Source organism: Camelus bactrianus, chromosome 12 (genome assembly GCF_048773025.1).
Source record: "Camelus bactrianus isolate YW-2024 breed Bactrian camel chromosome 12, ASM4877302v1, whole genome shotgun sequence".
Taxonomy (NCBI): domain Eukaryota; kingdom Metazoa; phylum Chordata; class Mammalia; order Artiodactyla; family Camelidae; genus Camelus; species Camelus bactrianus.
The window spans coordinates 65,228,143-65,253,135 of record NC_133550.1 but is presented as its reverse complement, the minus strand read 5'-3'; the positions used below and the strand labels follow the sequence as shown (position 1 = coordinate 65,253,135).

General features: G+C 55.6%; 1 protein-coding gene and 1 non-coding gene across 5 annotated transcripts in view; both read left to right on the top strand.

Moving 5' to 3' along the window:
* SCUBE1 (signal peptide, CUB domain and EGF like domain containing 1) overlaps positions 1-18,642 on the top strand; it is a 128,030-nt gene extending 109,388 nt beyond the window's left edge. For all 4 annotated transcript variants that reach the window (XM_074375656.1, XM_074375654.1, XM_074375657.1 and 1 more), the window contains 8 exons: positions 648-851; positions 3,505-3,666; positions 4,985-5,152; positions 6,472-6,633; positions 8,305-8,502; positions 10,042-10,194; positions 10,597-10,676; positions 12,912-18,642. In XM_074375656.1, coding sequence (XP_074231757.1) covers positions 648-851; positions 3,505-3,666; positions 4,985-5,152; positions 6,472-6,633; positions 8,305-8,502; positions 10,042-10,194; positions 10,597-10,676; positions 12,912-13,064 — 1,280 coding nt within the window. In that variant the 3' untranslated portion in view covers positions 13,065-18,642. The remainder of the gene's footprint in view (positions 1-647; positions 852-3,504; positions 3,667-4,984; positions 5,153-6,471; positions 6,634-8,304; positions 8,503-10,041; positions 10,195-10,596; positions 10,677-12,911) is intronic.
* A 594-nt stretch (positions 18,643-19,236) lies between these two features.
* Positions 19,237-19,309, top strand: TRNAA-GGC (transfer RNA alanine (anticodon GGC)). The gene has a single exon. It is a non-coding gene; the product is annotated as a tRNA-Ala (tRNA).
* Positions 19,310-24,993: the final 5,684 nt, after the last annotated feature.

The following is a 24,993-nucleotide window of genomic DNA, read 5'->3' as shown; positions in this document are numbered from 1 at the left end:
CTCCCCACCCCTCCACACCCTTGGTGGGGCCCGAAAGGGATAATCCCTGCAGCCTCCCCAGGATGGTTGCGCCAAAGACCTGTCTTTCCCAGGTTCCAGAAGGGGGCTTGTGGAATGCTGGCTTGTGCTTCATACCATCCCCCTCTGGGCTGTGAATGAGTGTTGAGTTGTGACCGAGGAGTGGAGATCTGTCAGCAAATGTGCACTGTGTGTGCCTGGACCTGGGCACTGTGGCAAGAAGGGACAGACTCTGGTCCCCAAGCCAGCAGCACTCCCAGCCATGGGGTGCCCACAAACTCCCCAGCACCAAGGGAGATGCGAGGTGGTGAGCACGTGAGAACGAGCTGAGGTCTGTCAGCCACAAGGGTGTCTAAGTGGCAGGGACAGGCAGGGACACCCAGCAGTGAGTCGTGCCCTGGGGAGGGGAGGTGTTGCAGTGGCAGAGGTCTGGTTCCTACTCAGATCTGCTGCATGGCCTTGAGCAGGTCAGAACACTCGGAGCCTCAGTCTCCTCATCCATCAGACATTCACAGCATCAGTGCCTCGGCCCAGGGCTGCTGCAAGAATGCACCGCACCCGGCGGGGGGGCCTGGGTGAAGAGGTGCTCTTCTGGGGGCAGTGGGTCACGGCCTTGCCCACCCCTGCAGACACCTGCGAAGCGGACTGTGTGCGGAAGCGAGTGGAGCAGAGCTTGCAGGCTGCCATCAAGACCCTGCGGAAGTCCCTCAGCCGGCAGCACTTCTCCATCCAGGTCGCCGGCACCGAGTACGAGGTGGCCCAGCGGCCAGCAAAGGTCCCAGAGGGCCAGGGGACGTGTGGCACAGGCCAGGTGCTGCAGGACGGCAAATGTGGTGAGTGAGTCCCTGCCCACCTGCCCGCAGCCACTCAGATGTCCTCTGCAAACCTTCTCTGTCCCTTCCACACTCAGCCCAGGTAGACAGTCCCCTGAGGGAGGGAGACAGGTCGGGAGGGGCCGGAGAGACATGGAGGCCTGCCCGGGAGGGGCGCCCTTGTACTGGGCAGACGGCTGTCATTTAAGGAGCTGGGAATGTTTGTACCTGTGACCCTGACCGCGGTCCTGAGAGGGGTGGGCAGGGAGAGCACAGGCCAGCAAGGCCACAGCCGAGGGGCATGAAGGGCACGGGGCCAGTCTGTGTGGTTAGAGGCTCCCAGAGGAGGCGGGTAGGAGCCAAGCGCAGAGGAGGAGCAGAGTGAAGACGCACGCGGGGCTGCAGGGGGTCTGCAGGGAAGCAGTGAGGCCTCGGTGGGGGAAGGCTGCAGGCGGGCTGCCAGCCGGGCCAGTGAACCGGGCACCCCAGGGCTGGCTCCTCGGGAAGGGCCAGGCTTAGCGACGCCCCCAGTGGATAAGAGGTGGTGGACATGACAGAGTCCTGTTCTAACGGGGTTCACGGTTCATGGGAAAGAAGACAGCCAGCGAGAGAGTGAGCACCCCCACGGGCAAGCTGAGGGGCCTCGCAGGCCACGGTGCTGCTCCGAGTGCAGGGGGGACACTGGGACACACTGAGCCGGGTGCAGCCCAGCCACTCTCTGCTGTGGGCAGGCTGAGTGCGGGGGACAGTGGCGTGGAGGCCGAGGGAGAGACAGTAGAGCCTAGAACCGGGGCAGCAGGAGAGGTGGGCAGCAAGAGAGAGACTGAGCGTGCTGCTGGGAGAGGTAGGCAAGGGAGCGGGAGGCTTCAAGGATGGCTCCAGAGGTTTTGGCCACTTGGGTGCAGGTGGCAGCACTTCCTGATCTGGGAGGAACTTCGGGAGAGGGAGCTGGCGGAGGTGCCAAGAGTCCTTGTTAGTTTGAGATGCTCATGAGTCATCCACGTGAAGGTGTTCACTAGATGGCGGGGGCCTCAGACCTGGAGCACAAAGCATAGACTGGGCCAGAGAGGCAGACGGGGAGTGACTGGGGAAGAGGGGATTCAGGAGGGTGGGGAGGGGCAGGGAAGGCAGGACTCCAGCTCGGGCAGCAGGGCGGGCAGAGGGGCCGGTCCCTGATGTGCAGGGAGGGCGAGGGACTTGGCGATGTCATTCTTTTATGTTTAATAACTTACTTTGAGATGATTTCAAAATTTCAGGAACATTGCCAGCCGGAACAAAGAACTTCAATATCTTCTTCACCCAGACTCCCCCGCTGTGGGCATTTGAGAGCATTTGCTCCCCGGGGCTTCCTCATGTGCATATGTGTGTGTGTGTGTGTGTGTGTGTGTGTGTGTGTGTGTGTGTGTGTGTGTGTTAAGCCTTGGCGTGCTAGTTAAGCCTTCACCTTCCCATCCGATCTGCACACCCCGTCAGACTTCACCAGCTCTCCCACAACCTTCCTTTCCTCTCCAGGAAGGTGTGTTACGTTTAGTGGTCGTGTCTCCTCAGAGTCCTTCATCTCGAGCAGTCCCTCGCTCTCTCCTGCCTCCCCTAAGTTCTATAGGGCGACCCTTGGCTAGCTGCAGCCTAGGTTTCCTGGTTCTTGGCAGGAAAACCGCGCTCCACGTCTGCTCTTCTGCGCCCCCATCAGGAGGCACAGGGTATTGCCCCAGCCCGCCACTGGTTCCTCCACCTTCACTCACCTTTTTCCCTCTGCGACTGACTAGGATTTGATGGGGATGTATTTTTTTAGTTGAAGTGTAGTCAATTTACAATGTTAGCTTCAGGTGTACAGCAAAGCTATTCAGTTATACATACTGTTTTTCGGATTCTTTTCTATTACAGCTCATTACAAGAAATTGTAATGTAATAGTTCCCTGTGCTATACACCAGTTTCTTATGTGTGATATAAAACCATGAGTTCACACCAATAGCTCCAATTCAATACCTTGGGATTCTTTCTAACCTTTTTCCCCCATGTTGTTTTTCCATGTTTCTAAATATTTTCTCCAGTGACACATTTGGCTCCCTTTCTCCTTACCTTATTTTCTCAACCAGTTTCCTTATTTGCTTATCACTTTGCTAATTTGGTCAATGGCTCTCTCTTCAGCCCACCGTCTCTGCAATGTCCTCCACCCCAGGCCTTCCTGCCTGTCCCTGTGTCACTCCCCCAGGCCCTCTGCACTGCCCCATGTCCTCAGATGCCAGGTCTGCCACATGGGGAAAGAAAAGGGTGGGCAGGGGAGCTTGGTGGATGAAGTGACTGTGGGGCATCCAGGAGGCAGTTGGTACCTAGGCCGAGGGGTCAGGGCTGGAAGACAGTGTGTGGAGCAGAAAGAGCAAAGGAGCCCTGGGACCACAGGCATTTATGAGAGGGCTGAGACAGAGGGGTCTGCAGAGGACCGTGCACAGGGGCAGCCAGGAGAGGGCGAGACCAGGACAGGCCTCCAGGTTCCTCACTGATGACCACCGCCTGGCTCCTACCCCCCGGCTCCTCTGAGCCACAGGAACGAGAGCTGTGTCCCATCTGGAAGAACAGAGCCTGGGGTTGAGGCACTAGGAGCCAGATGGCCAGACCCCCTGGCCACCGCTCCCCACCTCTGCCACCAGCAGTCTCTCCACTTTGCCCCTGCAGTGGCCTGCAGTCCTGGCACCTTCTTCAGCGGAGAGCCCGGCCAGTGTGTGCCCTGCACACCGGGGACCTACCAGGATGGGGATGGTCAGCTCAGCTGCACGCCGTGCCCCAGCAATGACGGGCTAGGCCTGGCGGGTGCCCGCAACGTATCCGAGTGTGGAGGCGAGTACGGGCCCACCCTGGGAAAGGGCAGGGACAGGGCATCTCCAGCCTCCCTGAGGTTCCCAAAGCAAAGGCCCGGGTGCCTCGTGATCTTCTGTAAAGTCTTTGTCATTTCCAGAGCCTGTCCTGACTTCCATGCAGCTTCATTTACAGGTGCAGACCCACAGGTGCACGTGCCACAGGGCACGGCGGGGAGCAGGCTCTCGGCTGCACTGGGTGCACCTTAAAACTGCATCATGCAGGTTGGAAGGGACTTGACACTTGATCATTTACGGGTCAGCTTGTAACGGAGGTGCATAGTTCTTTATGTGTCCAAACACGTTCCACCTCGTGGAACGTGAGCCCAGCGTTGTCGGAATGCTTCATGGAGTGGGGCCAGACACTTGGGCAAGAACTGTGCTCCACACAAAGAACTCTACAGTTTGCCCTATAGGTGGTTTGGAAAGCCTTTTTCAACTTACCAAGCACAGTTTGGTTTGCAAAGAGTTCTTCCATTTACAACGCTCACTTAACCTCATCTAATGGGCTCATAGCCTTCCCCCCATCAGCCTCCCTTCCCAGGCCATTGTGGGGATCAGCCAGGAGAATAGGCGGGGGAATGTGTGCTGGTGAGTGGGACCCTTAGGGTGCTGGAGATCTCCAGCCTTCTTCCAACAGAAAGTATCAGAGCCCAGCCCTGAGTCTCTGTAGGCTGGCCAGCTGCCCTCTAGCCCCTGCCCCCTCCAGGCATGTGGTCTCTGCCCTGGGGGGATGGTGACTGGCAGCACAGAGTGGCCACTGTGGGAGCAGAGAATTCCAGGGTCTGGGCTGAGAGGGCACTAAACCCACTCCTCATCAGTGCCTGCACACCCGCTAGATCCTGACCTTTTGCTAGAATGTGTTGTCCCCTCCCTTTCTCCCAGCTGTGCCCTAGGGACCTCAAAGACCCTCCTCCCTCTGCTCAGCCAGGCAGACAGATAAGGCAGCATCAGCCTGGAACTTGACAGCCCCAGATCCTCATGTGAAGACTCTGGGAGAGCCCCCCCAAATAAATTGCCTCCCACGACCTCCCACCTCCATATGTAGGGTCCACACTTCCAGCTCAGGAGCAGGGCCACTTCTCTTCAACCCACAGCCCTTCTAGCCAGTGGAAGAAGCAAGCCAGGCCTGGCCGAGGCCACACAGTGCGTGAGCCCCTGGGAGGCCAGTCTTCCTCCCCCAGGTCCTCCCCCTCGCCCCCCAGCCTTGGTGCCTTTCCCAGGGGCAGCTGAGGGCTCAGCACAGGGCCTGGCCTGAGGCGCCCCCCCCTCCAGCCTGAGCCTTGACCTTTGACTTCCAGGCCAATGCTCTCCAGGCTCCTTCTCCACCGACGGCTTCAGGCCCTGCCAGGCCTGCCCTGTGGGCACGTACCAGCCTGAGCCCGGGCGCACGGGCTGCTTCCCCTGCGGAGGGGGGCTGCTCACCAAGCACGAGGGCACAGCCTCCTTCCAAGACTGTGAGGCCAAAGGTGAGGACGCCCCCACCCACCCCTCTGCTCAGGGACAGTTTCCCTCAAGGCCTCTCAGTTCCTGCCGTGGCAAACCTCCTGGCGCAGTGGACACTGGGGCCTGTGCTACACGCTAGGGGACTGCAGGGGGTCCGACACCAGCCTGCCCAAGGGTCTCGATGAGAGGGCCAAGCAGGCCAGTAGCTCCAGTCTGGAGCTTTGAGCCCCCAGAGCAAGAAGGAGGAGCCGCCAGCTCCTCCAGGCTCTGGGGAGACTTTGCGCTCACCGTGAGGAAGGACGGGAGGAGGAAGGTAAGGCAGTGAGGGAGGCAGAGGGGCGGCGGGGTGAGGTCAGAGGAGTCTCACCTCCACGTCACCCCGGGCCCTGCCCTCCACTGAGGGCCCTGCTTCCCCTGCACACGCTCCCTCTCAGCCCTGGGCCTTTGGGACAGCCTCCCCACCTGCTGATGGCCCAACGTACAGACTCCCTGAACCCTCTCGTTCTGAGGAGGAGCTCTCCCACCCCACCTGCCCCCCAGCTCCTGCCAGGTTTTCTTCCCTTTACTGCCAACCTCCCAGCAAGAGCATCTGGACTCCCCAGGGCACGGTGGCTCCCTCCTGCCAGGCACTCAAGGGAACCTTGGAATCGCCCCGAGTCCTCTTCCCTCTCCCCTCACACCCAGTCTGTCCGTGGCCCCTGCAGCTCTAGCCTCTAAACAGACCCAGGCTGCAGTGACTTCTCCCCACCCCACTGCTGCCTCCCTGACCCAGGCCGCCGCCACCTCTCCTAACCCTGACGTGTCCTGCCTGGGCCTCCGCCTCTGCCCCCGCCCCCAGAGCCCACTCCCATCGCAGCAGCCAGGAACCCAGGGCAGCTCCAGGTGGACTAGGAAAGCAGGGTCCTCACCACAGCCCCTGACCTCCGCTCGGACCACACCAGCAGGGCCGGCTCCACGCCCCTCAGGTCTCCACGCAGCCCCCTCCGCGCTGCCTTCCCCGGCCTCCCTCCACTCCCGGCCTTACATCTCTCCCCGCTTATTACCACCGACGGAGGAACAGACGCGGCGTCCCGCACAGCCGAGTAGGATGTCAACCCCCTGGCAGGGCTGGGTCTGCTTGGCCCACTGCTCAGACCCCGGGGGTCCACAGCGCACTCTGCACAGTTGTGGACAGTGTCAGGGAGCGGAGGGGTCGGCCTGTTCAGACTGGGTGCACACAGTGAGAGGTCACTGGATGGTGGGGAAGGGCCTTGAACCCTTTTCTGAGTCAGACCTCGAGGGCAGGGAGCCCCGGAGAGAATGCAGGCCCCCCTGCCCTTTCCCACCGCCGCCTCCCCCGCAGTGCACTGCTCCCCCGGCCACTACTACAACACCACCACCCACCGGTGCATCCGGTGCCCTGTCGGCACCTACCAGCCCGAGTTTGGCCAGAACCACTGCATCACCTGTCCAGGCAACACCAGCACCGACTTCGATGGCTCCACCAACGTCACACACTGCAAAAGTAGGTGTTGCTCTTCCTACGGCCAGGGAGCTGGGAATGCCAGGGGGACCAGGGGCAGGTCACGGGGGGCAGGGTGAGCCCTGACCTTGCATCGTGTCCGTGGGGTGACTGGTGACCCCTCCCTGCTCTGTCACATCCGCACATCCACTCAGTGGGACGGACGCCCGAGGGAACCCTTTGTCGTCGGGAGCCCCATGGTGTGGGGTGCGCGTACTCTGTGCTCCATGGAGCGACCTGATTGCATGGTCGTTCATTGGTTCCTGTCGCTCACTGGGGCGACCCGTGCCTCAGTGCCAGGCCAGGCCCTGCTCGAGGCTCTAAGTCTGTGGAGGGAAAAGCCAGGACCCATACCAGGGGGACTTGTGGGGCAGCTGCCCAGGGCCAGACCCAGCAGCTCTAAAGGCACGTACTGTCTAGACTGCCCTGTGGGCGCAAGCAGAGGACGCAGCAACAGGAAGCAGGATGCTAAGTGTGTTCCAGGTGTGCAGGTGCAAGAGGAACACCAGACGCTGCCTTATGTCTATAAGAAGCTCCCTTTAACCAGAAGAAACGCGGGCAGCTTAAGGCAACCTGGGAGTTAGTGTCCTGGCCCCTCACGAGCAAGTCACTTGGGCCTCACACAGAGGATCCCATCCCTCTTTTAGGGCTTTCTCATTCACTTTCCAGAGTCCTCTGGGACATAGTTTCTGGTATTTTACTTTTTCCCTGATCCATTCCAGCCAGTTGTCCCTTTCCCGGCCTGCGGTCACGTTGGAACAGACTGAGGGCTTGCGAAGGGGGTTTCATCCTACAGGGGACGCCATCCGGGCTGTCCCCCCGGGCTCGTGGCCTCCCGGTGGGGCTCAGCAGAAGCAGGGTTGTCAACACTTAAACGTCCTAATGAGGAAAAGTGGGGAGACCAAGTGGGAGGGAAGCTTCTGGAACGATAAGGTGAAAATGAGATGTTTCCCAGAAATGCTGATGTGAGGGGAGGATTTTTAAATGAAAACGTGTGAGAAAATTATGCATATTTAACATTTACATCCAATTTTCTTTGTGTGACTTCCTTTATGAGGTTAAGGCTGGGAACCATCTAGCTAACGAAAGAGTCACGTTCGGCCTGTTTCAGGGTGCACGGCTTAGCTAAAAAGGCAGAGGAAGGGAAGCGTGTCTTCCGTCCCTGGCTGTGTTGCCTGCTGGTCCCTGAGCCTGCCTGCTCTGTGGGGGGCTGCCACACCTGGCACCTGGGGTCCCTCAGCAGATGTTGAGCAAAGGAATGGGCAGATGAGTGAGTGGAGAGAAAAGGGAAGTTGGCACACTGGCCTTGGCTGAGACACAGGAGGAGAGCAGGGGCTGGCGGGGAGTGGTGAGCGGCTCCCAGCAGGAGGCCAGGACAGGGCTCAGCCACAGAGATGCAGGTGAGGCAGCCAAGGGTGCCCAGGAAGAAGGAGACGCTCGAGCTGGGTCTCAGAGAACCAACATGGGAACAGGGACCTGCCCCTCAGCTGGGCCCCCCAGGGAGGACGAGCCCAAGGCCTGGCTGGCCGTTGGGGAGGGCCGGGTGGAGACAGGCCAAGGAGGGGGCCGAGCACCCGCCAGCCCTGCCCTGGGCCTCCAAGGCTGTTGAAAGCCCAGCCAGCCAGGGCTCCCGTCCAGCGAGCCTGACCAGGGCCCCGGCCACGGTGCCCACAGACCAGCACTGTGGTGGCGAGCTTGGCGACTACACAGGCTACATTGAGTCCCCCAACTACCCTGGCGACTACCCGGCCAACGCCGAGTGTGTGTGGCACATCTCGCCGCCCCCCAAGCGCAGGATTCTCATCGTGGTCCCCGAGATCTTCCTGCCCATCGAGGATGAGTGCGGTGACGTCCTGGTCATGAGGAAGAGCGGTACGTGCCGGGCAAGGGCAGCAGCAGGGCCACAGACAGCCGCAGCCCTCGACCCCGCTCCGCGGGCGCTCGCCTCTGACTCACGGAGCTGGGCTGTGCAGACTGAATGGAATGGTCCAGGAGCTCACAGTGTGTCCTCAGTGTGGGAACCAGGGCCTGGTCAGACCCGGTCTCGACACTGACCACAGACCAGCCTCTCATCCCAGTTGTTTCCCCACATCCTGCCACACCACCCAGAGTGAGCCACCAGGAGCCCCTCCTATTCTGCAGGGCCTCCTCCTCCCTCTGTGCTTGGGGCGGGGATGGGAGGGTGAAGGGCCAGCCTGCACACGCACAAGACACCCCAGGATCTGTTCCCTTCCCTCCGAGAGCCGCAGCCTTCCGGCTCATCACCCCCATCCCTGGTTCGGGGTGAGACTTCAGGTTGGGAGCAGCAGCCCAGCCCCTCAGTGGGTGATCACAAGGTCATGCTCAGGTGGCCATGGCAGGAAGAAAGGCAGGGAGCCCCTGAGTGCCTACAGGGACTGGGTAGAATCCCTTACGGCACTTGCCTTGACTGGGGCTTCACTGCTGTAGTGGGGTTGCGGTGCCCACAGGGCTGAGCTGCCAGTCAGAACGCTAGGGAAGGAGGGGATACAAGCAGAAAGAAAAACGTGCCTGCCCACTGGGGCCTGGAATATATCTGCTGCACAGAGAATGGCTGGGGCAGCAGGAGAATGAGTGGGGAGGGCCTGTCCACTCTGTGCTGTGTTCTTACCACGTGTGCGTGTGACCCCCTCGGTGTGGCTGATAAGTGGGGAAGCCCCAGTGTGTGAGTGGGAGGCCTGAGACCAGGGCGGGCCAGGCACCTGCCCAGTGCCCTGCAGCCAGTCAGAGCCCAGCCCATGACCATCCCCCGCCCACCCATTCCCACCACCAGCCTCCCTAGTCCCCAGCATCTTCCTCTCCAATGTCTGCCTGCCCGCAAGGCTGAGCTCCAGGGCAGCCAGCCTCTCCCACCTTGAGAGACTCTCCCCCCAGGGAGCAGCGAGGAGGCGAGGCACCTTTCGGCCAGCACCCCAGGGGTCAGCAGGCTCACCCTTGTTCATTCCCTCACATAGAGGTTCACCTTCTCACGGGAGATGGGATGGACCCTCCACCGCAGGCCCCGCTCTGTGCGGGGGCAGGCGTGAGCCCTGTGCTTGAGGAGCAGTTGGCAGGGTGGCAGCACCAGCGCTATAGAGAGGCACTGTAATAAAGTGCTCACCAGAGCAGAGAGGAAATGGGGGGGGGCAGAGCAGTCAGGGAGGCTTCCTGGAGGAGGGGGCATGGTAATGGTCTTAGAGGGACAAGTAGGAACTGGGGTTGAGGGTGGGGAAGGGCGTTTGAGGCAAAGGGAACATGTATAGGGACTGGAAAGCTGGAGAGTTTGGGGGACTGGACACTGGGTGCTAGATGGCTGAGTGGGTGGGGAGGGAAGAGGCCTGAGGCAGGGGGATAGGACCGGGTGAGGAGCTGTGGATCTGGGGCAGCTCAGCAGTGACGTGCCTCTGCCCACAGCCTCACCCACATCCATCACCACCTATGAGACCTGCCAGACTTACGAGAGGCCCATTGCCTTCACTTCCCGCTCCCGGAAGCTCTGGATCCAGTTCAAATCCAACGAAGGCAACAGCGGCAAAGGGTTCCAAGTACCCTATGTCACCTATGACGGTAAGTGCAGTCACACTGTGTGCCCAGGCTGGTCCTGGGGACATAGAGACGAATCACACATCCCTGGCCTCAGGGAGCTCCAGCCTTGGGGGAAGGTGGGGCACAGGCAGGCCCTTAAGGGGTACAGGATAGTGCAGCTGAGGAGCAATTAGTGGTGTTTACCAATCTCAATGTGGGATGCTGCCCAAGCAGGGTTTTGAGGGTTGGATAGGAGTTTTCTAGCTAAGCAAACCTAGAGACCAATTTGGGTGGAGGAGACAAAGACACAAAGGCAGAGTGGCCTCGGGCTCAGCCTGAAGCCCTTAGGGGAGGGCAGAGGCTTCGGTCAGCCGGAGGCAGGCAGGGTCTTCGCCTCAGCCTCTGCCCTCCCCTTCCTCCCTTCCCTGCTGGTGGGTTTCACAGAGGACTACCAGCAATTAATAGAAGATATCGTTCGCGATGGACGGCTCTACGCCTCAGAGAATCACCAGGAAATTCTGAAAGTGAGTGAGCTTCTCTATGGGAAGGGTCCACGTAATCCTGGGACAGAGGCCCCCCTGGGCCACCTCAGCCCCTACCCTGACCCCAGCCCCGCACGGGAGTGAGGGGAGGGGAGTGGTACCAGAAGAAAAGAAGGTGATGGGGGCAGGGGCCCAGGGGCAAGGGCTGGACCAGATAGACCAGGTCGGGCCCAGCACCTGGTGACCGGTTCTTGGGCAGGTTCCTTACAAGCTCTCAGCCTCAGTGTTCTCAACTGTGAAGTGAGGACAGTCTGACATGGCGGTATCTCAAAATCAGGAGACTCCACCGCCACCTTTGGGACTGACTCCTTCTTCATCCTACTCATGTCCTGAGAAACAGAGCCACTGAGACATCGAGGGCTGTGGCCGTCAACCTGGCGGGCACTGGCCAGGTCAGGGCCTGGGTTGTCACCATGAGAAGCCAGACCCAGGGATCTGCTTGGGCTCTTGGCTTCTGGCCCCAGCTCAGCCCCTGGGCAGAGAGCACCCTCAGCTTGGGAGCCGAGGGTGGCCCAGAGGGTAAGAGCTGGGCTGGGCCAGTCCTCCAGGCCGACTCCATGCCAGCTGTCACTTCTCAGCTGGGTGGCCACTGGCAACTCTCTGAGCCCCGCCTCCACATCTGGGAAACAGGCGTGGCTCACAGAGTCTTCCAGCCCCAGGCCTGGTGCACTCCTGCACACAGTAGGCAGTTTGTAAGCCAAGAGGTTTGTCCCTGTGCTGCTGCACCCAGACCAGACCTGGGGGTCTCAGAGCTCCAAGCCTCTCATCTCCCTCCTTAGGCTCCTGTCTGTTTAGTGGGAACTGGAGGGTCCCCGTGGCCACTCCGACTCTGTCCTGTAGACCATACCTGACTCTCTCCCCCTGGCCCGTCCTCTGCCCTCAGCTGCACCCTGCGGCCGGGAGTAGCTTTTCCAAACTAGAAGTGTTCTGGTCTCTTAGGACAAAGCCTCAGGCAGAGAGGCCCATTCTGGCCTCTGCAGCGGCAGTCAGGCCTCCACTCCTACACCCACTCGCCAAGGCCTCCAGAACATTCTTCCCTGTTCGTTCCTCAGTGAACCTCCACCGGTCCTGCTGCTCTCGGCGCAGGCGTCCCGCCCTCTGGGCAGCCTGCCCAACCTCCCGAGCCAGGTCACACTCGGAGGTCCCACGAGGCCCTCCTTGGCAGTCAGCCGTGCGGTGTAGGTCTGTCCTGTGAGCCTGTGGTCCCCGCCCCCTCGTGGGGAAGGAGCCGCAGGGGTTCCCGCTCAGCGGGCTGTCCCCGGCGCCTGGCAATGCGCCCAGCAGGTGTGGAGAACACCAGTGTTTCCCAAGGGCGGGGGTGCATGTGTGCACGCGTGAGGGGGAGAGAGCGTGCGCGCCAGCCCAAGTCAGACCAAAGACGCCAGCGGCCCAAGTCTCCGCAAGACGAGGAGCACGTGGGGCAGGAAGCACGTGGTGCGGTGGCCGCCGTTCACTGAGCACATCCCTGCCAGGCCTGGGGCCCTCGGCGGGACCACAGCCAGCCCCACGCCTGCCCCGGAGGTTCCCCTCCAGGGTGGCACCGCTCCACTTTTGGGACTGAAGACCCTGGGCTCGGAGAGGGAGCCCAGCTGGTAAGTGACCGCGCTGAGCGTGGGCCGCTGGGTGAGGACAGCTGGGCGGCGTGTGCCACCCGGACCCGAGCTCGCTGCTCGCCTGTGCTGAGCACCACGTGGGCCAGGCGCTTGGCTCTCGTTACTGCACTTCCTATTCCTCACAGTCCTAAGAGGAGAGATCATTACCCCATCATACAGACGAATAATTGAAATTCAGAGCAGCAGAGCCATTTTGCCCAAGGTTACGGAGTAGGGAATAGACGGGGGAGCTACGATTTCCAATCCTGCCCTTTGGCCTACAAAGTCTTGCTCTCAGCTCCATGTTCTCCAGTTTTCAACACGGTGGGTGGTCTTGTTTTGGTTTTGCAGCAAATCTTTGTAAAATAAAATGTGATTGGAAATTCAAGAGTTAAAACCAATAGACCATAAAAAAAAAAAACAATTCGGCTATTACAACCAGAAAAACCTGTTTATGGCGAAGAGTCTGTGGGATCCTGAAACCCACCAGCCAACCCAGCCTCTTCCCCCTTCCCCCATCCTTGCAGACACCCCCAGGCCCCTTCAGAGCTCCCAGCCATTTAAGAGGCCAGGGCCCACCAGCCTAGCCCGGGGCCCCTCACACCCGGCCTCCCGTGTCTTGCAGGACAAGAAGCTGATCAAGGCCCTCTTCGACGTGCTGGCACATCCCCAGAACTACTTCAAGTACACAGCCCAGGAGTCCAAGGAGATGTTCCCACGGTCCTTCATCAAACTGCTGCGCTCCAAGGTGTCCCGGTTCCTGCGGCCCTACAAATAACGCTGGTGTAGCTGCCCTGCTTGGGGATGGCCGGCTATCCCGGGGGAGGGGAGAGTTCCTTCCCTCCACAGCAGAAGCTGAAGGCGGCTCCATGGGCCTCCACGTTGCCCTGGGAAATCACCGTGGTGGTGCCCTTCAGGAATCCCTGACCAGCCTGTGGAGGGCGAGACCACGTCTGGGCAGAGACCCCACCCAGCTGCACTCCTCCGATCCGGCTCCAGTGGGAAAACATTGCTTAAGGCAGCCTTTCTTCCTCCCCACCTCCCTCCACCTGTTTGGTCCAGGACACCAAGAGTGCCCTCTCCTGAACCGGCACCAGCGGGCCCCCTGGGCCAGGATGCTCTGCCCCGACGTGGACAGGGCCAGGGCAGAGCTCACCTTTGGAGGTGGCCCAAGCCCTCCGCCTGGCGCTTCAGGAGAGAGAGGAGTGTGGCTGTGGTGTCTCAGGGAGGCCAGGCCGTGGAAGAAGGGGTGTGTGAAGGCTCAACCAGGGGCTTTGATAAACGGTGTCAGTGCCTGCAGGGCGTCCACACCTGCTGGCTTCTCTGGCCATGGGCCCAGGACACGGGCCAGTGTGGCTGGGCTCTCAGGACCCTGTGATGGGACAGAGAAGAGGTGCTAGGAGACTGTAGGTTTGTGCTTCCCCACAACAGAGCATCTATTAAGTACTGTGTACATATAAATATAAATATAAATATTATATATACTCCTATTTGTGGGTAATTTAGGAAAATTCTCTTTAGTAACTGTAAGTATTCATCGCAGCCCCCTCTTCACCCATGACCACCATGAGCCCGGCTGTACCAGCCTGACTGATTAAACTGCTCTGCAGGCACATGCCACCTTTGGTGACAGGAGGCCGGGAGCCTGCAGGACTGGGGAAAGGCAGGCTGGCCCTGGACACTCTTTGGAACACAAATTTTGGGGGAACTGGGCTCTAGCGCTTTGTTGGAGTGTTGCCCTCAGAAGACACGCAGTGGAAAGCAGTGTCCCCTCAGGCCCCTTCCTGGGGGTGCAGGGCCCAGCAGTAAACTCTGGAAGGGGTCTGTGTCTGACCTGAGGCCATGACCTTGGAGGTCATGCTGTGCCACTGGGAGGCAAGGCCTTTCCCCTGTGAGCACCAGGACACCAGGAAGTGGTGGGGGGGGCTGCCCCCAGGCAGAGACCTGGCTGCCAGTGCAGTCTTTGGGCTACACCCCCGGCTTCCCTCAGAGTCTCTCTTTAAAAAAGGAAAGTCCAAGTTTGGCGTGTGATCAGGTCGCACGGTGTCCTGCTCAGCCAGGAGCCAGCGCCTGGGATGGAGCTGGTGAGGACCGCGGACAGGCCACCTGCCGCCACGCTGCTGGCCACCACCTGCAGGCCGTGCACATGATGTGCTCCATGCTTCAGGGCTAGCAGACGTTCCGAAGTACAAGGAACATGGGCGAAGCTTAAAGTGAACTCCTGTCACCCGTTCCAGTTGCCTCTGGGTCGTTTCCTCCTCACCCCACACCCACGTACCCAGCAGTTTGAGAAGGGCTGTGGCGTGAGTGTGTGAAGACTGAGGGTGCGAGTGAGGTCCCTGGGAGTTCCAGGTGGGGTGACAGGTAGGTCAGGCTGGATTTTACCATCCAGAACAGGGCCTGGAACTCAGGAGTCGCTCACTGCTGTCACGTGTGTCAGCAGGGGCGGGGCAGCCACGCTGCCATCAGCGCCCTCTCTGCCAGCATCCAATCAGGCTGCGGGCTGCCTGTGTTTGTAGGTCAATGTCAGTGGGTGAGCCCGTCCGGGCTGCACTGCCCCTCCCCTGGTCACCATCCTTGAAGGCCAGCCTTAGTTTCCAAACAGAGGCCTGTCTTCCTGTGTCAAGGCGTTGGTCCTCCCCAGAAATGAGATGAGTGTCTGCAGGATGAGACCCGGCAACAGCTACCCCGGCGGGGCACTGGGAGGGCTTGCTGGTTCTTTTAATCCTCTCAGAAGGATCTTTTTGACCCAGAGAGGACCAGAAAGAGCTCTACCCTCTCTTGAGCCCTTTCTGCTGCTCCTCTGGGGGTTTCTGGCAGTTGCCGCGCACATGCCCACTCATCTATGCCCCCTTTTCAGTGGGCGTCCACCCCATTCCATGTCTCCTGACACCACAGTGGTCAGACCCTGTCCAGGGTCCCCCGGACAGAGCAGAACAGGGCAGCTCAGATGTGGGGCTCCTCACCTTTCCCCGGTACCAGGTAGCCAGCAATCCAGGTTTGCCAGCTGCCCATACAGTCACCATCCAGCCTCCCCGCCTCAGTGAAACCACCACCTGCACTGTCGGGGGACTCACAGTTCAGGGGTGCAGTCTGTCCTGAGTCCCCACATCAGCCCTCAGCCCCACGCTGGGGAACCTAGGGTCCCTCGTGTTAAATGCAGAGCTGTCTCCACTTTGCGGGGCCTGGTGGTCCCAGGAGAAGATATCCCCGGACAACAAAGCGTGTTTCTTCATGTCTCCATGTTGTGGGTGCAGGTGGTGGATCGGCTGACGCAAGGTGGCCGTTCCACCTGGCTCCAGGTGGCGGTGGAGAGAAAGGAAAGCAGACAAGGGCTGGCCCAGGACAGGGATCCGTAAGTCCCGTGCTGCCCAGGGCTGAGCCAGAGAAGCATATCCCACCCCTGGTGGGGACATTGGCCTCAACCAGCCACAGACCCATCCCAGCCAGGCCTGCCCTGCACTGGCACGGACCCTCAGTGGCTGGCCAGTCGATAGACTCCAAGGGAAGGAGCTAAGGAACAAACTTCTGGAAGCCAAAGCTTGCCCAGCTGACCAGGACTGAAGCAGGTGCCAAGGCCCGGCGGTCCTGATGAGCTCAGTCCTGCCCCAGTGGAGCCTCCCGTGGGGCCGACCGGGGAAGCCCTGTGAGGGCGGCAGTGGAGACCGAGGGACCCAGCGTTGCGTCGCCAGGGGACGCGGGCCTGGAGGAAGCCCTCTGCCCTGCGGGCCTGGCACCTCCTGGCACTCCCTGCTTCCCCAGAAACGTGCCGAGGAACGGGAAGGAGACTGCTCAGATTTAGTGGCCGAGCCCTCTGTGAGCAAGTGTCATGGTCGCCTCGTCTGCTTCCCTGAACTGAGCTTGTTTTTCCCAGTTGCTCTCCTACCCGCCCCAGAACCTGGCAGCAGCCCCACGGCACTGGCCTCCGTCCTCCCCCAGGCCCTCTCAGACAGCAGGTCGCACCTGCCAATGGTGATGGCCTCCTTCCTCGGTCTCTCCCAGCTCCTCCTCACCTCTGGTGACAGGCTCAAGGAGGCCGTGGGGCCCAAGGTGGTAGCTTTCCCTCTGGCCACCCATAGGTTGGGGACACGCAGGTAAAGTAGGACTGAAACCTGGGCCAGAAAGCTTCCAGATCGTGATTCCCCTCAGAGGCCGACTTTGAAAGCCTGAAGCGAGACCCTCTTTCCCACACCTCTTACAAACCCGCGTTACCTACCTGAACCCTTGTTCTCCCAGAAACAGCCACGGTCACCCATTTTCCACAAGAGGCCCGGGACTGCTGGAGCTGTAGCAGGTGCCGAAGTGGCACTGTGGGGGTTGAATAATTCTTCCAGCACCTCCACCCCCCCGGCTGAAAAATAAGACACTGAACTAAGCTGAGTCATTAAGAAAACGTTTGCTGAGCACCACCTGTGCGCTAGGCTCCTGGAAAGTCAGAGAGACCACAGCCCAGAGGCTGGCGGGGTCCCCTGGGAAGCCCTCTGGTCACAGAGACAAAGGTGCTGGAGGCCTGGGTGGCAGAGCTCAGTGCTCCCCTCAGGAGAAGGCCACCCCACCTTCCCGTGCCTCCCAGGACCCTGGGTGGGGAAGGAGGGCACCTGCAGGACGGGCAGAACAGAGCTGGGGCCACCAATCTACACTTCAAGAGAGACACCCCGAAGGAGAAGCTGCAGCCAGCCCAGCCTCACGGTGCGGCCGCCCTTCTCCACTGGCAGAGGGAGAGGCACACAGGCTACGACTGCCGACCCCGGGAGCCCGGCCAACACGCCCAGGACGCCGGAGTCCGCCCCTCGCCCCCCCACTGCCCCAGCCTGGCACAGCCGGTGCTCCAGCAGGGAGGTTCCTTTCTCGACACCCAGGGACCACAGCTGGTTTTGCCTCCTCTACCCCGTGCTTGGAAGTTTAGTCAACCTGGTAAACTTAATCTTCTGTCAAGACCCCGTTCTTCACCAGAGATACACGTGGTGACAGCTGAGCCCTTCTGACCAGGGCAACAGCACCAAGCTGACTTCGCTCAGGCCGAAGGCGGAAGGACTTGACGTGTGAGAGACACTGCCCGGCCCACAGACAGGGCAAATAGCTCCTCCTCTCCCGCGGCTGCCGCCGCCCCAGCAGGAGTAATTCCTGAGCACTGCCTGTGTGCCTGGCACCGAGCTGGAGTCCGCCCTGCCCAGCCTGCCTTGCTCCTGGGAGAGGGCGCAGGAGGGCTGAGCATCCCCGGCCCGGACCACGTGGCCGTGGCCACACGCTCCCTCCCGGCACCCTGCACAGGTGGCCCCCAAAGAACGGAACCCTGTGTCTGCCTGCAGCCTCCCCAGCCTCTGGATGGACTCTGAAATTGAATCCCCAAGTCTCAATAGGAAGATGAAGAGCCAGCGTCGCCCCCTTCCCCCGCTTCTCGCCAAGCTCTGGGCTCAGCCCTGGAACACTTGCACATGTGGGTGGGGCTGAACTTGCTCTTCAGACTGGGAGGCCAAGTGACACGCCAACGGCCAACAGTTAGTAATTTATGGGATTGAGAATCAAACCCAAGCCCATCTAATCCCAAAGACAGACATGTCTCTCTGTGAAATATTGATCACTGACTTTTACAGATTGGGAAAGTCAGCAAGTCAGCCTGGTTGTGGAGTGCCCAGGGTTGGGGACGTGAAGGACAGAGAGAGGAGAGGGCAAGGGGGTGGAGGGGGTGTGGACGTAGTGACCTCCCTCCCTCTGGAACAAGTGCTAAAAGCTCATTCAGAAAAAGGCAGGCACCTGCCTTCTCCCTGGGGTGGGCAGGTCACTTCTATTCAAACTGAGCCTGCCAGGCGCTCATGCTGAGTAGTTCTGGATGCTTCCAGCCGAGGGTGCACAACCCTAGAAGATGCCGAGTGCCCCTCCCCACCTGCCCCTCCTACAGGCCCCAGCACACACATTAGAGGACGCGGTGGCCCTCAGCGGAGAAGTAGGGGAAAAAAGAGAAACCAGGCTGGTGCCGAGTATTTTTCTTTTCATTCCAGAAGCCACGTAGATCTGCAGGGAAACTCTTACTCCCCTGAGATCAAAACCTTAAACAGTCTGAGCAGCCCCAGCCCAGCTGCTGTGGAAACAGGGACATCTGAACACCACTGGGGAGGTGCGGGGCGAGAGGACCAGTGCTCGCGGCCTTCCTTCTGGGCTTCTATGAAAGCACTGTACTGTCCAGGCGCTTTGGCATTCACTCTGCCTACAAGAGTGACAAATAATCAGTGTAACCAAGTTTTCTTTTAGTTGCTTCAAATATTCAAAGTTTTATTTTCTCCATCATGTTCATACATATGCATGTAAGTAAACATTTGTGAAAATCACTTTAATAATAAACAGGAAATGAACTTAAATATTGCCCCTTCCTCTCTTTCATCAATTATGTAGGGGGCGGAGTACCTGGAATCAGAAAATATTTTTAGAAATGCCCTGGCTGTTTTGAGGACTGAAAGGAAAGGAGCTACAGTAAGCTTTTGGAAGGCAAAGCAGTGAGTCTGAGGTCTGAGTGGGGAGGGCACCCAGCTTTAGGGAACACGTTCCTAAATGAGCTGCCAGGAAGTGAAACTTCTGTGTTTCAAATCCCATTTCTCCTCATGACTGGCATTATGAAGCGAGGGATGTTCCTCTACACTGAGCTTCTGGGGATCTGGGACCCCTCGAAACTAGTTACAGTGAATGCTCTGCCTGCATGCGTGGGGTAGGGGGGCACGCGAGCACATGCATGTGTTTCTCTGGGAATGTGGCCTGTGGCTCTCATCAGATTCTCAAAGAAATCTAGAACCACAAGAAGTCGAGTAACCTGTTTTCCTCAGTAACGTGGAGAACCTTCTGGCACCATGCACTCCACGGGAGAAAAAGTGTTTTATAAACGACATTAATATCCCAAATGAGTGACAACACCAGATTTTTTCTTGGGTTAACAAAGTGATTTAAAAGTCTAAGGAAGGGGAGGCTATAGCTCAGTGGTAGAGCACGTGCTTGGCACACACGAGGTCCTGGGTTCAATCCCCAGTGCCTCCATTTAAAAAAATAATAATAAATAAATAAATTTAATTACCTCCTCACCCTCCTCCAAAAAAAAAAACAAAAACAAAAACAGAAATACAAATGAAGGCAACAAAGACACACCATTGTGACACTAAGTTGGTAAAAATTGATACGGTAAGAGTCAGAGAGGATACGGATCAACCTTTCTAGTTATAAATGGAACCAGGAAGCACACAAGAATATTCACATCCTCATGTTCACGTTGCAGGAAAATGGGGCACAAGAGGCTGGTTGTGTCCCAGGTCTCTGGTGAATCCCTGGGACGTGCCCCACCAAGTGAGGGTCCTTGGCTTCTCGCAGGAAAGAATTCAAGAGCGAGCCATAGTAGAGTGAAAGCAAGTTTATTTAGAGAGAGACAGACTCAGCAGACAGAGTGCAGTCTGTCTCATTCAGAAGGGAGAGCAGTCAGGAGGTGTGGAGGTGGTCGGTTTTTATAAGCCAGGTGATTTCATATGCAAATGAGTGGGAGGGTTATTCCAACTAAGATGGGGAGGGGGCGGGGATTGCCAGGAATTGGGCCCCGCCTACTTTTGGCCTTTTGGGTCAGCCTGGGAACTGTCTTGGAGCCTGTAGATGTGTTTGGCATGCTGATGTGTTACAACGAGCATATAGTAATAAGGCTCAAGGTCTACTGGAAGTCGACTCTTCCACCATCTTGGGCTCAGTAGATTCTAGTCAGTTTTTGGTGTCCTCAATGGCTACCATTCTTTGAATGGTTGGGCCCTGCCCACTTCCCTCCTGTCTCATTTATAAGAGCAAAGAACTGCAGATAACCCAAATATCAATCAGTGGAAGACAGCAGTAGAGTCACATGATTAAATATTATACAGCAATGAAAATTAATTATTATCTCATGCAACAACAGAGATACATCTTAAAAACATGATGTGCAGAGCAAAACCAGGATGTCTGCTCCCACCACTGCAATGGAGGTTTTAGCCTCGACAATTTGACAAGAAAAAGAAATCAAAGGCTTCTAGGTTGGAAAGGAAGTAAAACTCTCTGTTTGCAGATGGCCTGATCTTGTATCTAGAAAACCCTAAGGAATCCACAAAAGAAGTTGTTAGAACTAATAAAATCAGCAAGGTATCAACACATAAGATCAATATACAAAAATCAGTTTACACTTCTATGCACCAACAATGAATAATCTGAAAATGAAATTAAAAATTTACAATAGTAGCAAAAAGAATAAAACACAGAAACAAATTTAACAAAAGTATAAAATGTAACAAAAACAGGCTGGCAATTACTTAAAAAGTGAAACCTAGCAAGTTCACATGTACGTATATATCCAAGAAAACTGAAAATATATATTCACACAAAAATGTATACACGTGTTCATAGCAGCATTATTCATAATAGCCAAAAAATAGAAACATCCCAAATGCCCACCAGCTTACCAATGGACAAACAAAATGTGGTATACTCATGCAATGAATTATTACTCAGCCGTATAAATAAATGAAGTCCTGATACATACTAAAATATGAAACTCTTGGAAATATTATGCTAAGTGAAAGAAGCCAGTCACAAAAGCCACATATTGTATGTTTCCATGTCTATGAACATCTGGAATAGTCAAACCCACAGGGACAGAAGGTAGATTAGTGGTTGGCTGCCCAGGGCTGGAGGGCAGTGGGATGGGGGATGGTGAGAGACTGTTAATGAGTATAGGGTTCCCTTTTGACGTGATGGAAATGTTCCAGAATCAGAGAATGACGTTTGCACACCATGCAACCTTACAAATATACTAAACCCCACTGAACTGTGTACTTTAAAAGGGTGGACTGTCATGGGTGAATTATTTCTCTGTGATACAATAAGAAATGTGAGTTTGGTCTTTGAGTTCCTGGCACACAGCTCTAGAAATTTTGGAGTCTCCAGAGTGATGCGTCTTTTGTATGCTAATGAGATGTCTGGTGGCCAGCAGCCCCTAGATAACTTCAGGATGAGGGCTGATCACCAGAAAAGACAGAAGTGTAATTAGAGGGCTGGAACTTTCAGCCCCATCTCCTGATTCGTCTTTTCCCTGGGGGCTGAGGGAAACAGAGATGTGATTTTATGTTGTTTAAACCACAGAGGCTTCTTGTGGAGGTAACATTTCAGCTGAGACCTAACGAATGAGCTGGAATTAATGAGTGGGAGGAAGGCAAGGGCACTCAGGCAGAAGGAAGAGCACGTGAAACCCCCTGGCAGAGGTAAGGTGATGCACTCTAACAGCTGAAGGCAGGCAGCAAGGTGGGGCTCAAAAATGAGGGGAAGAGCGTGCCAAAATGAGGCTGGAGAGGTCAGCAGAGCTGGATCACAGGGTTTTGGAGGTCACACAAAGGGCTGAGTTTTTATCCCTGGGCATTGGATGATTCAGTTGCATTTGGGGAGAATGCAAAACAGAGGGGTGGGTCAGGGACATTCACCTAACCTGACCAGTGTGGGAGAGAATCAATAAAGACTCAGCCTCCCTTCCCCAGTGAGACTGGATCCCTGGGAGGATGTAGGCTGGAGTTACTATAGCTAGCTATTTTATCACTACAAGGGGACAGCTCATCATATCAGAAAGTGAAGCTAACGCACAGAAGAGCAGAGCTGAGAGACAAGTACAGAAAAAGCGGGCCCTATGAAGTTATTTGTGCCCCTTGATCAAGCTGGACCTGAAGTCCACATGAATTCCTTTGTTCTGTGTTACGTGACAGTTCTGGCTGCCACAAAATACCACAAACTGGGCAGTTTAAACAACAAAAATGTATATTCTGAAGGCTTGGAAGTCCAAGATCCAGGTGCTGGTGAGAGTTCTCTTTTTGCACATAGCCACCTTCTTGCTCTGTTCTCACTTGGTAAAGAGGGAGAATGCTCTGGCATCTACTACTTTTCTTGTAAGGCCATCGGCCCTGTTGGATTAGGACCCCACCCTTATGACCTCATTTAACTTTTATCACTTCTTCACCGGCCCTATTTCCAAATTCAGTTACACTGGGGATTAGGACTTCAAAATATGAAGATGTTGTTTGGAGAGAACACAAACGTTCAGTCCATAGCACAGTGTAAGCCAATAAATACCTTTTTTCCTGAAGCCAGTTTGAGTTGGATTTCCTGTCCCATGGAGTGGATAAACCACAGACTGATATAGACAGGGAGAAAGGTGCAGGTGCCAAGATGACAGGTTTTCAGCTAGTGCAACATACAGTTCCTCAAAACAAAATAATTATTATGAGTATGATATATACCTATATAGGCATAGACTATAAAGCATGATAAATAATATAATATAGCTGTTATTAGTGATCAGGTCTGTGAAGCAGATAGTAATTCTTACCTAATTATATATAATATTATATATGAGATATTCACAGTGAGGTCCTGCTGCCCCTGCCTAACGTACCACCTGAGTCGTGCCTGTTCTGTGCCTTACAAGATGCACGAAGGCTTGGGGAAATTACAGAGTAGCTGTGCACAAGACATGTGAGGGAGACAGAGGCTGAGTGGTCCCACTTCAGATCGTATAGAGAATTCTGAACATTTTGGCTGTTCAGAGGGTTTTGTCCCCTCTTGTACTTACGGTATAAATTCACAGCTTTTTATTTATATTTTGTTTAGAAGTATTTTTTTTCTTATTGTGCAATAAACTTTTTCAGGAGCAATACAATTTTTTAAGTCTACATTTAATTTAAAATTAACTTCAATATTTCCATTCCTCAGAGTTGACTATGAAATGGAAACTTTCAGAAAATGTCAACATTTACTTTTCACCGTGGGGCCAAAGAGAGATCATTAACCAGAAACCAAACCAGATGATGCAACTCTCATTCAGAAGTATCACACTGACTTCAAAAGTTGGTACTTATTTTAAGAAGACTGTGCCTCAAAATGAATGAAGCCACAGGAGTGGGTTGACACTTCATCCTGTACATCATCACTCTTCACTTAGATCAAATATTTCTTCTACATTAGTTTCACTCATTTTTCTAATTCCAAGTTTTCTTGCACTCACTTCACTGTTAATGTGTTGGCTCCACTGGCTGCGGAATTATTCCACTGGGGGGCGCCATATTGTATCAAAGTCACTGGATGCTTCCATTCCTTCCATCCAACTCATGGAATCAAAACTAAGCTTTAGTCCAAAGTGCAAAACTAACATTATTGTGAATGCCACTCAGCTAAATTCAGTTTAAAAGTTGAACACTGAAGGCATTTTTTTCAATGATAACACTCATAAAGGTCAATGGGCCCAGCGTAGGGGAGGCTAACACTCTTACCAAATTAATAACTTTATGAAGCAGAAATACACCTGGAATTGGATGTGGTTAATAACTTCACCCAAACAAGCTGTAAAATTATACCAATGGAATTAGAAATCATAGTCGTCAAAATGTTACAGATATTTTTTCATTAGAGTAATTGAACTACGAAAGTTTTGTGACAAAGCTGATATAAGATAGAAAAAAGTACTTCAGCACGGCAATAACAGGTGTTTCTCTGTGCCATGTTTCCTCACCATGTCAACAGAAAAAAATTCATCAATCTAAGAAAGAAATAGAAAATTTTATCTGAGCCCAACTGAAAATTATAACCCAGGAAGCAATCTTTCAGAAAGCTCTGAAGATTGGTCCACCCATTACAGGTTAAAGCACAATGATACAAGTTTTTGAGACAGAGGGCTATACATTAAATGGCATGTTACTGACGGTTTATACAATCCAGAGCTACACGGACGAAGCAAGCGGTGGGGTCATGGATCATTATGGCCTCTTATGGGATTAAAAGGAAGGTTATCTCCTAAGGAGTAATGACCCTTGATGAGATTAAGAAGGAATGCCATCTCCTAAGGAGGTCTGGTTAATGCAGATGCACAATACACACTACAGGGGAGAGGAGGACCAGGAGCACAAAGAAAATGGTCATGTTTAAATTTTTGTCTTGCCATAAAATAGGACTTTTATTTCATCAGCACCAACTGAAGTTTAAAAATTTGAACCTTTGCATACCAATCTAAGTGTCTTAGTCACACTGAACAAGTCCTATAAACTGGTGCATTTTGCTCAAATTCAGTTTAAAACTTTTAATCAAAATATTCAACAACCAAAGCACCAAATAGTTTCTGCCTTTGAGCTTTTTAGCAAATAATTATTGAAAAGTTGCAAATGTGAAAACAATGAACACATCCCTATGGAAGCAATAAAACTTGATAAACCAGAACGCTCAAAGAATGATTTTTGAAATTCTATAATTGCACTTTGAAATACCTTGCAATACCTCGACTTTACGTTTCGAATCACAATATAAGGAAACTGAGAAGGGCCACTACCTTGCTGCACCTCAATCTGGTGAAGCATTCGAAAGAATTAGAGATCCCCTCCAGCCTCCAGGAGTCTGCAAGTCGTCAACATGTGGCCGGTGCCGGGGCAGCAGCTCCACCACATCCGTGTCTCTGGGCCTCAGTTTGCCCTTCTGGTCAGGCTCCGAGGTACCTCCCAGTTCCAACCGCGTGGGCGCTGCAAGCCTCACTCCCGGCATCCCCCGGGACAGCCGCGGGCTGAGAGAGAAAACACCGCCCCCAACAGGCGCGCGTGCGCACACGCGGCAGCCCCAAGCCACAAAAGCGCCCTTCACCCGCGCGCTCACGCACGCGCACTCGCGCGCGCACCCCTTGGACGGCCGGG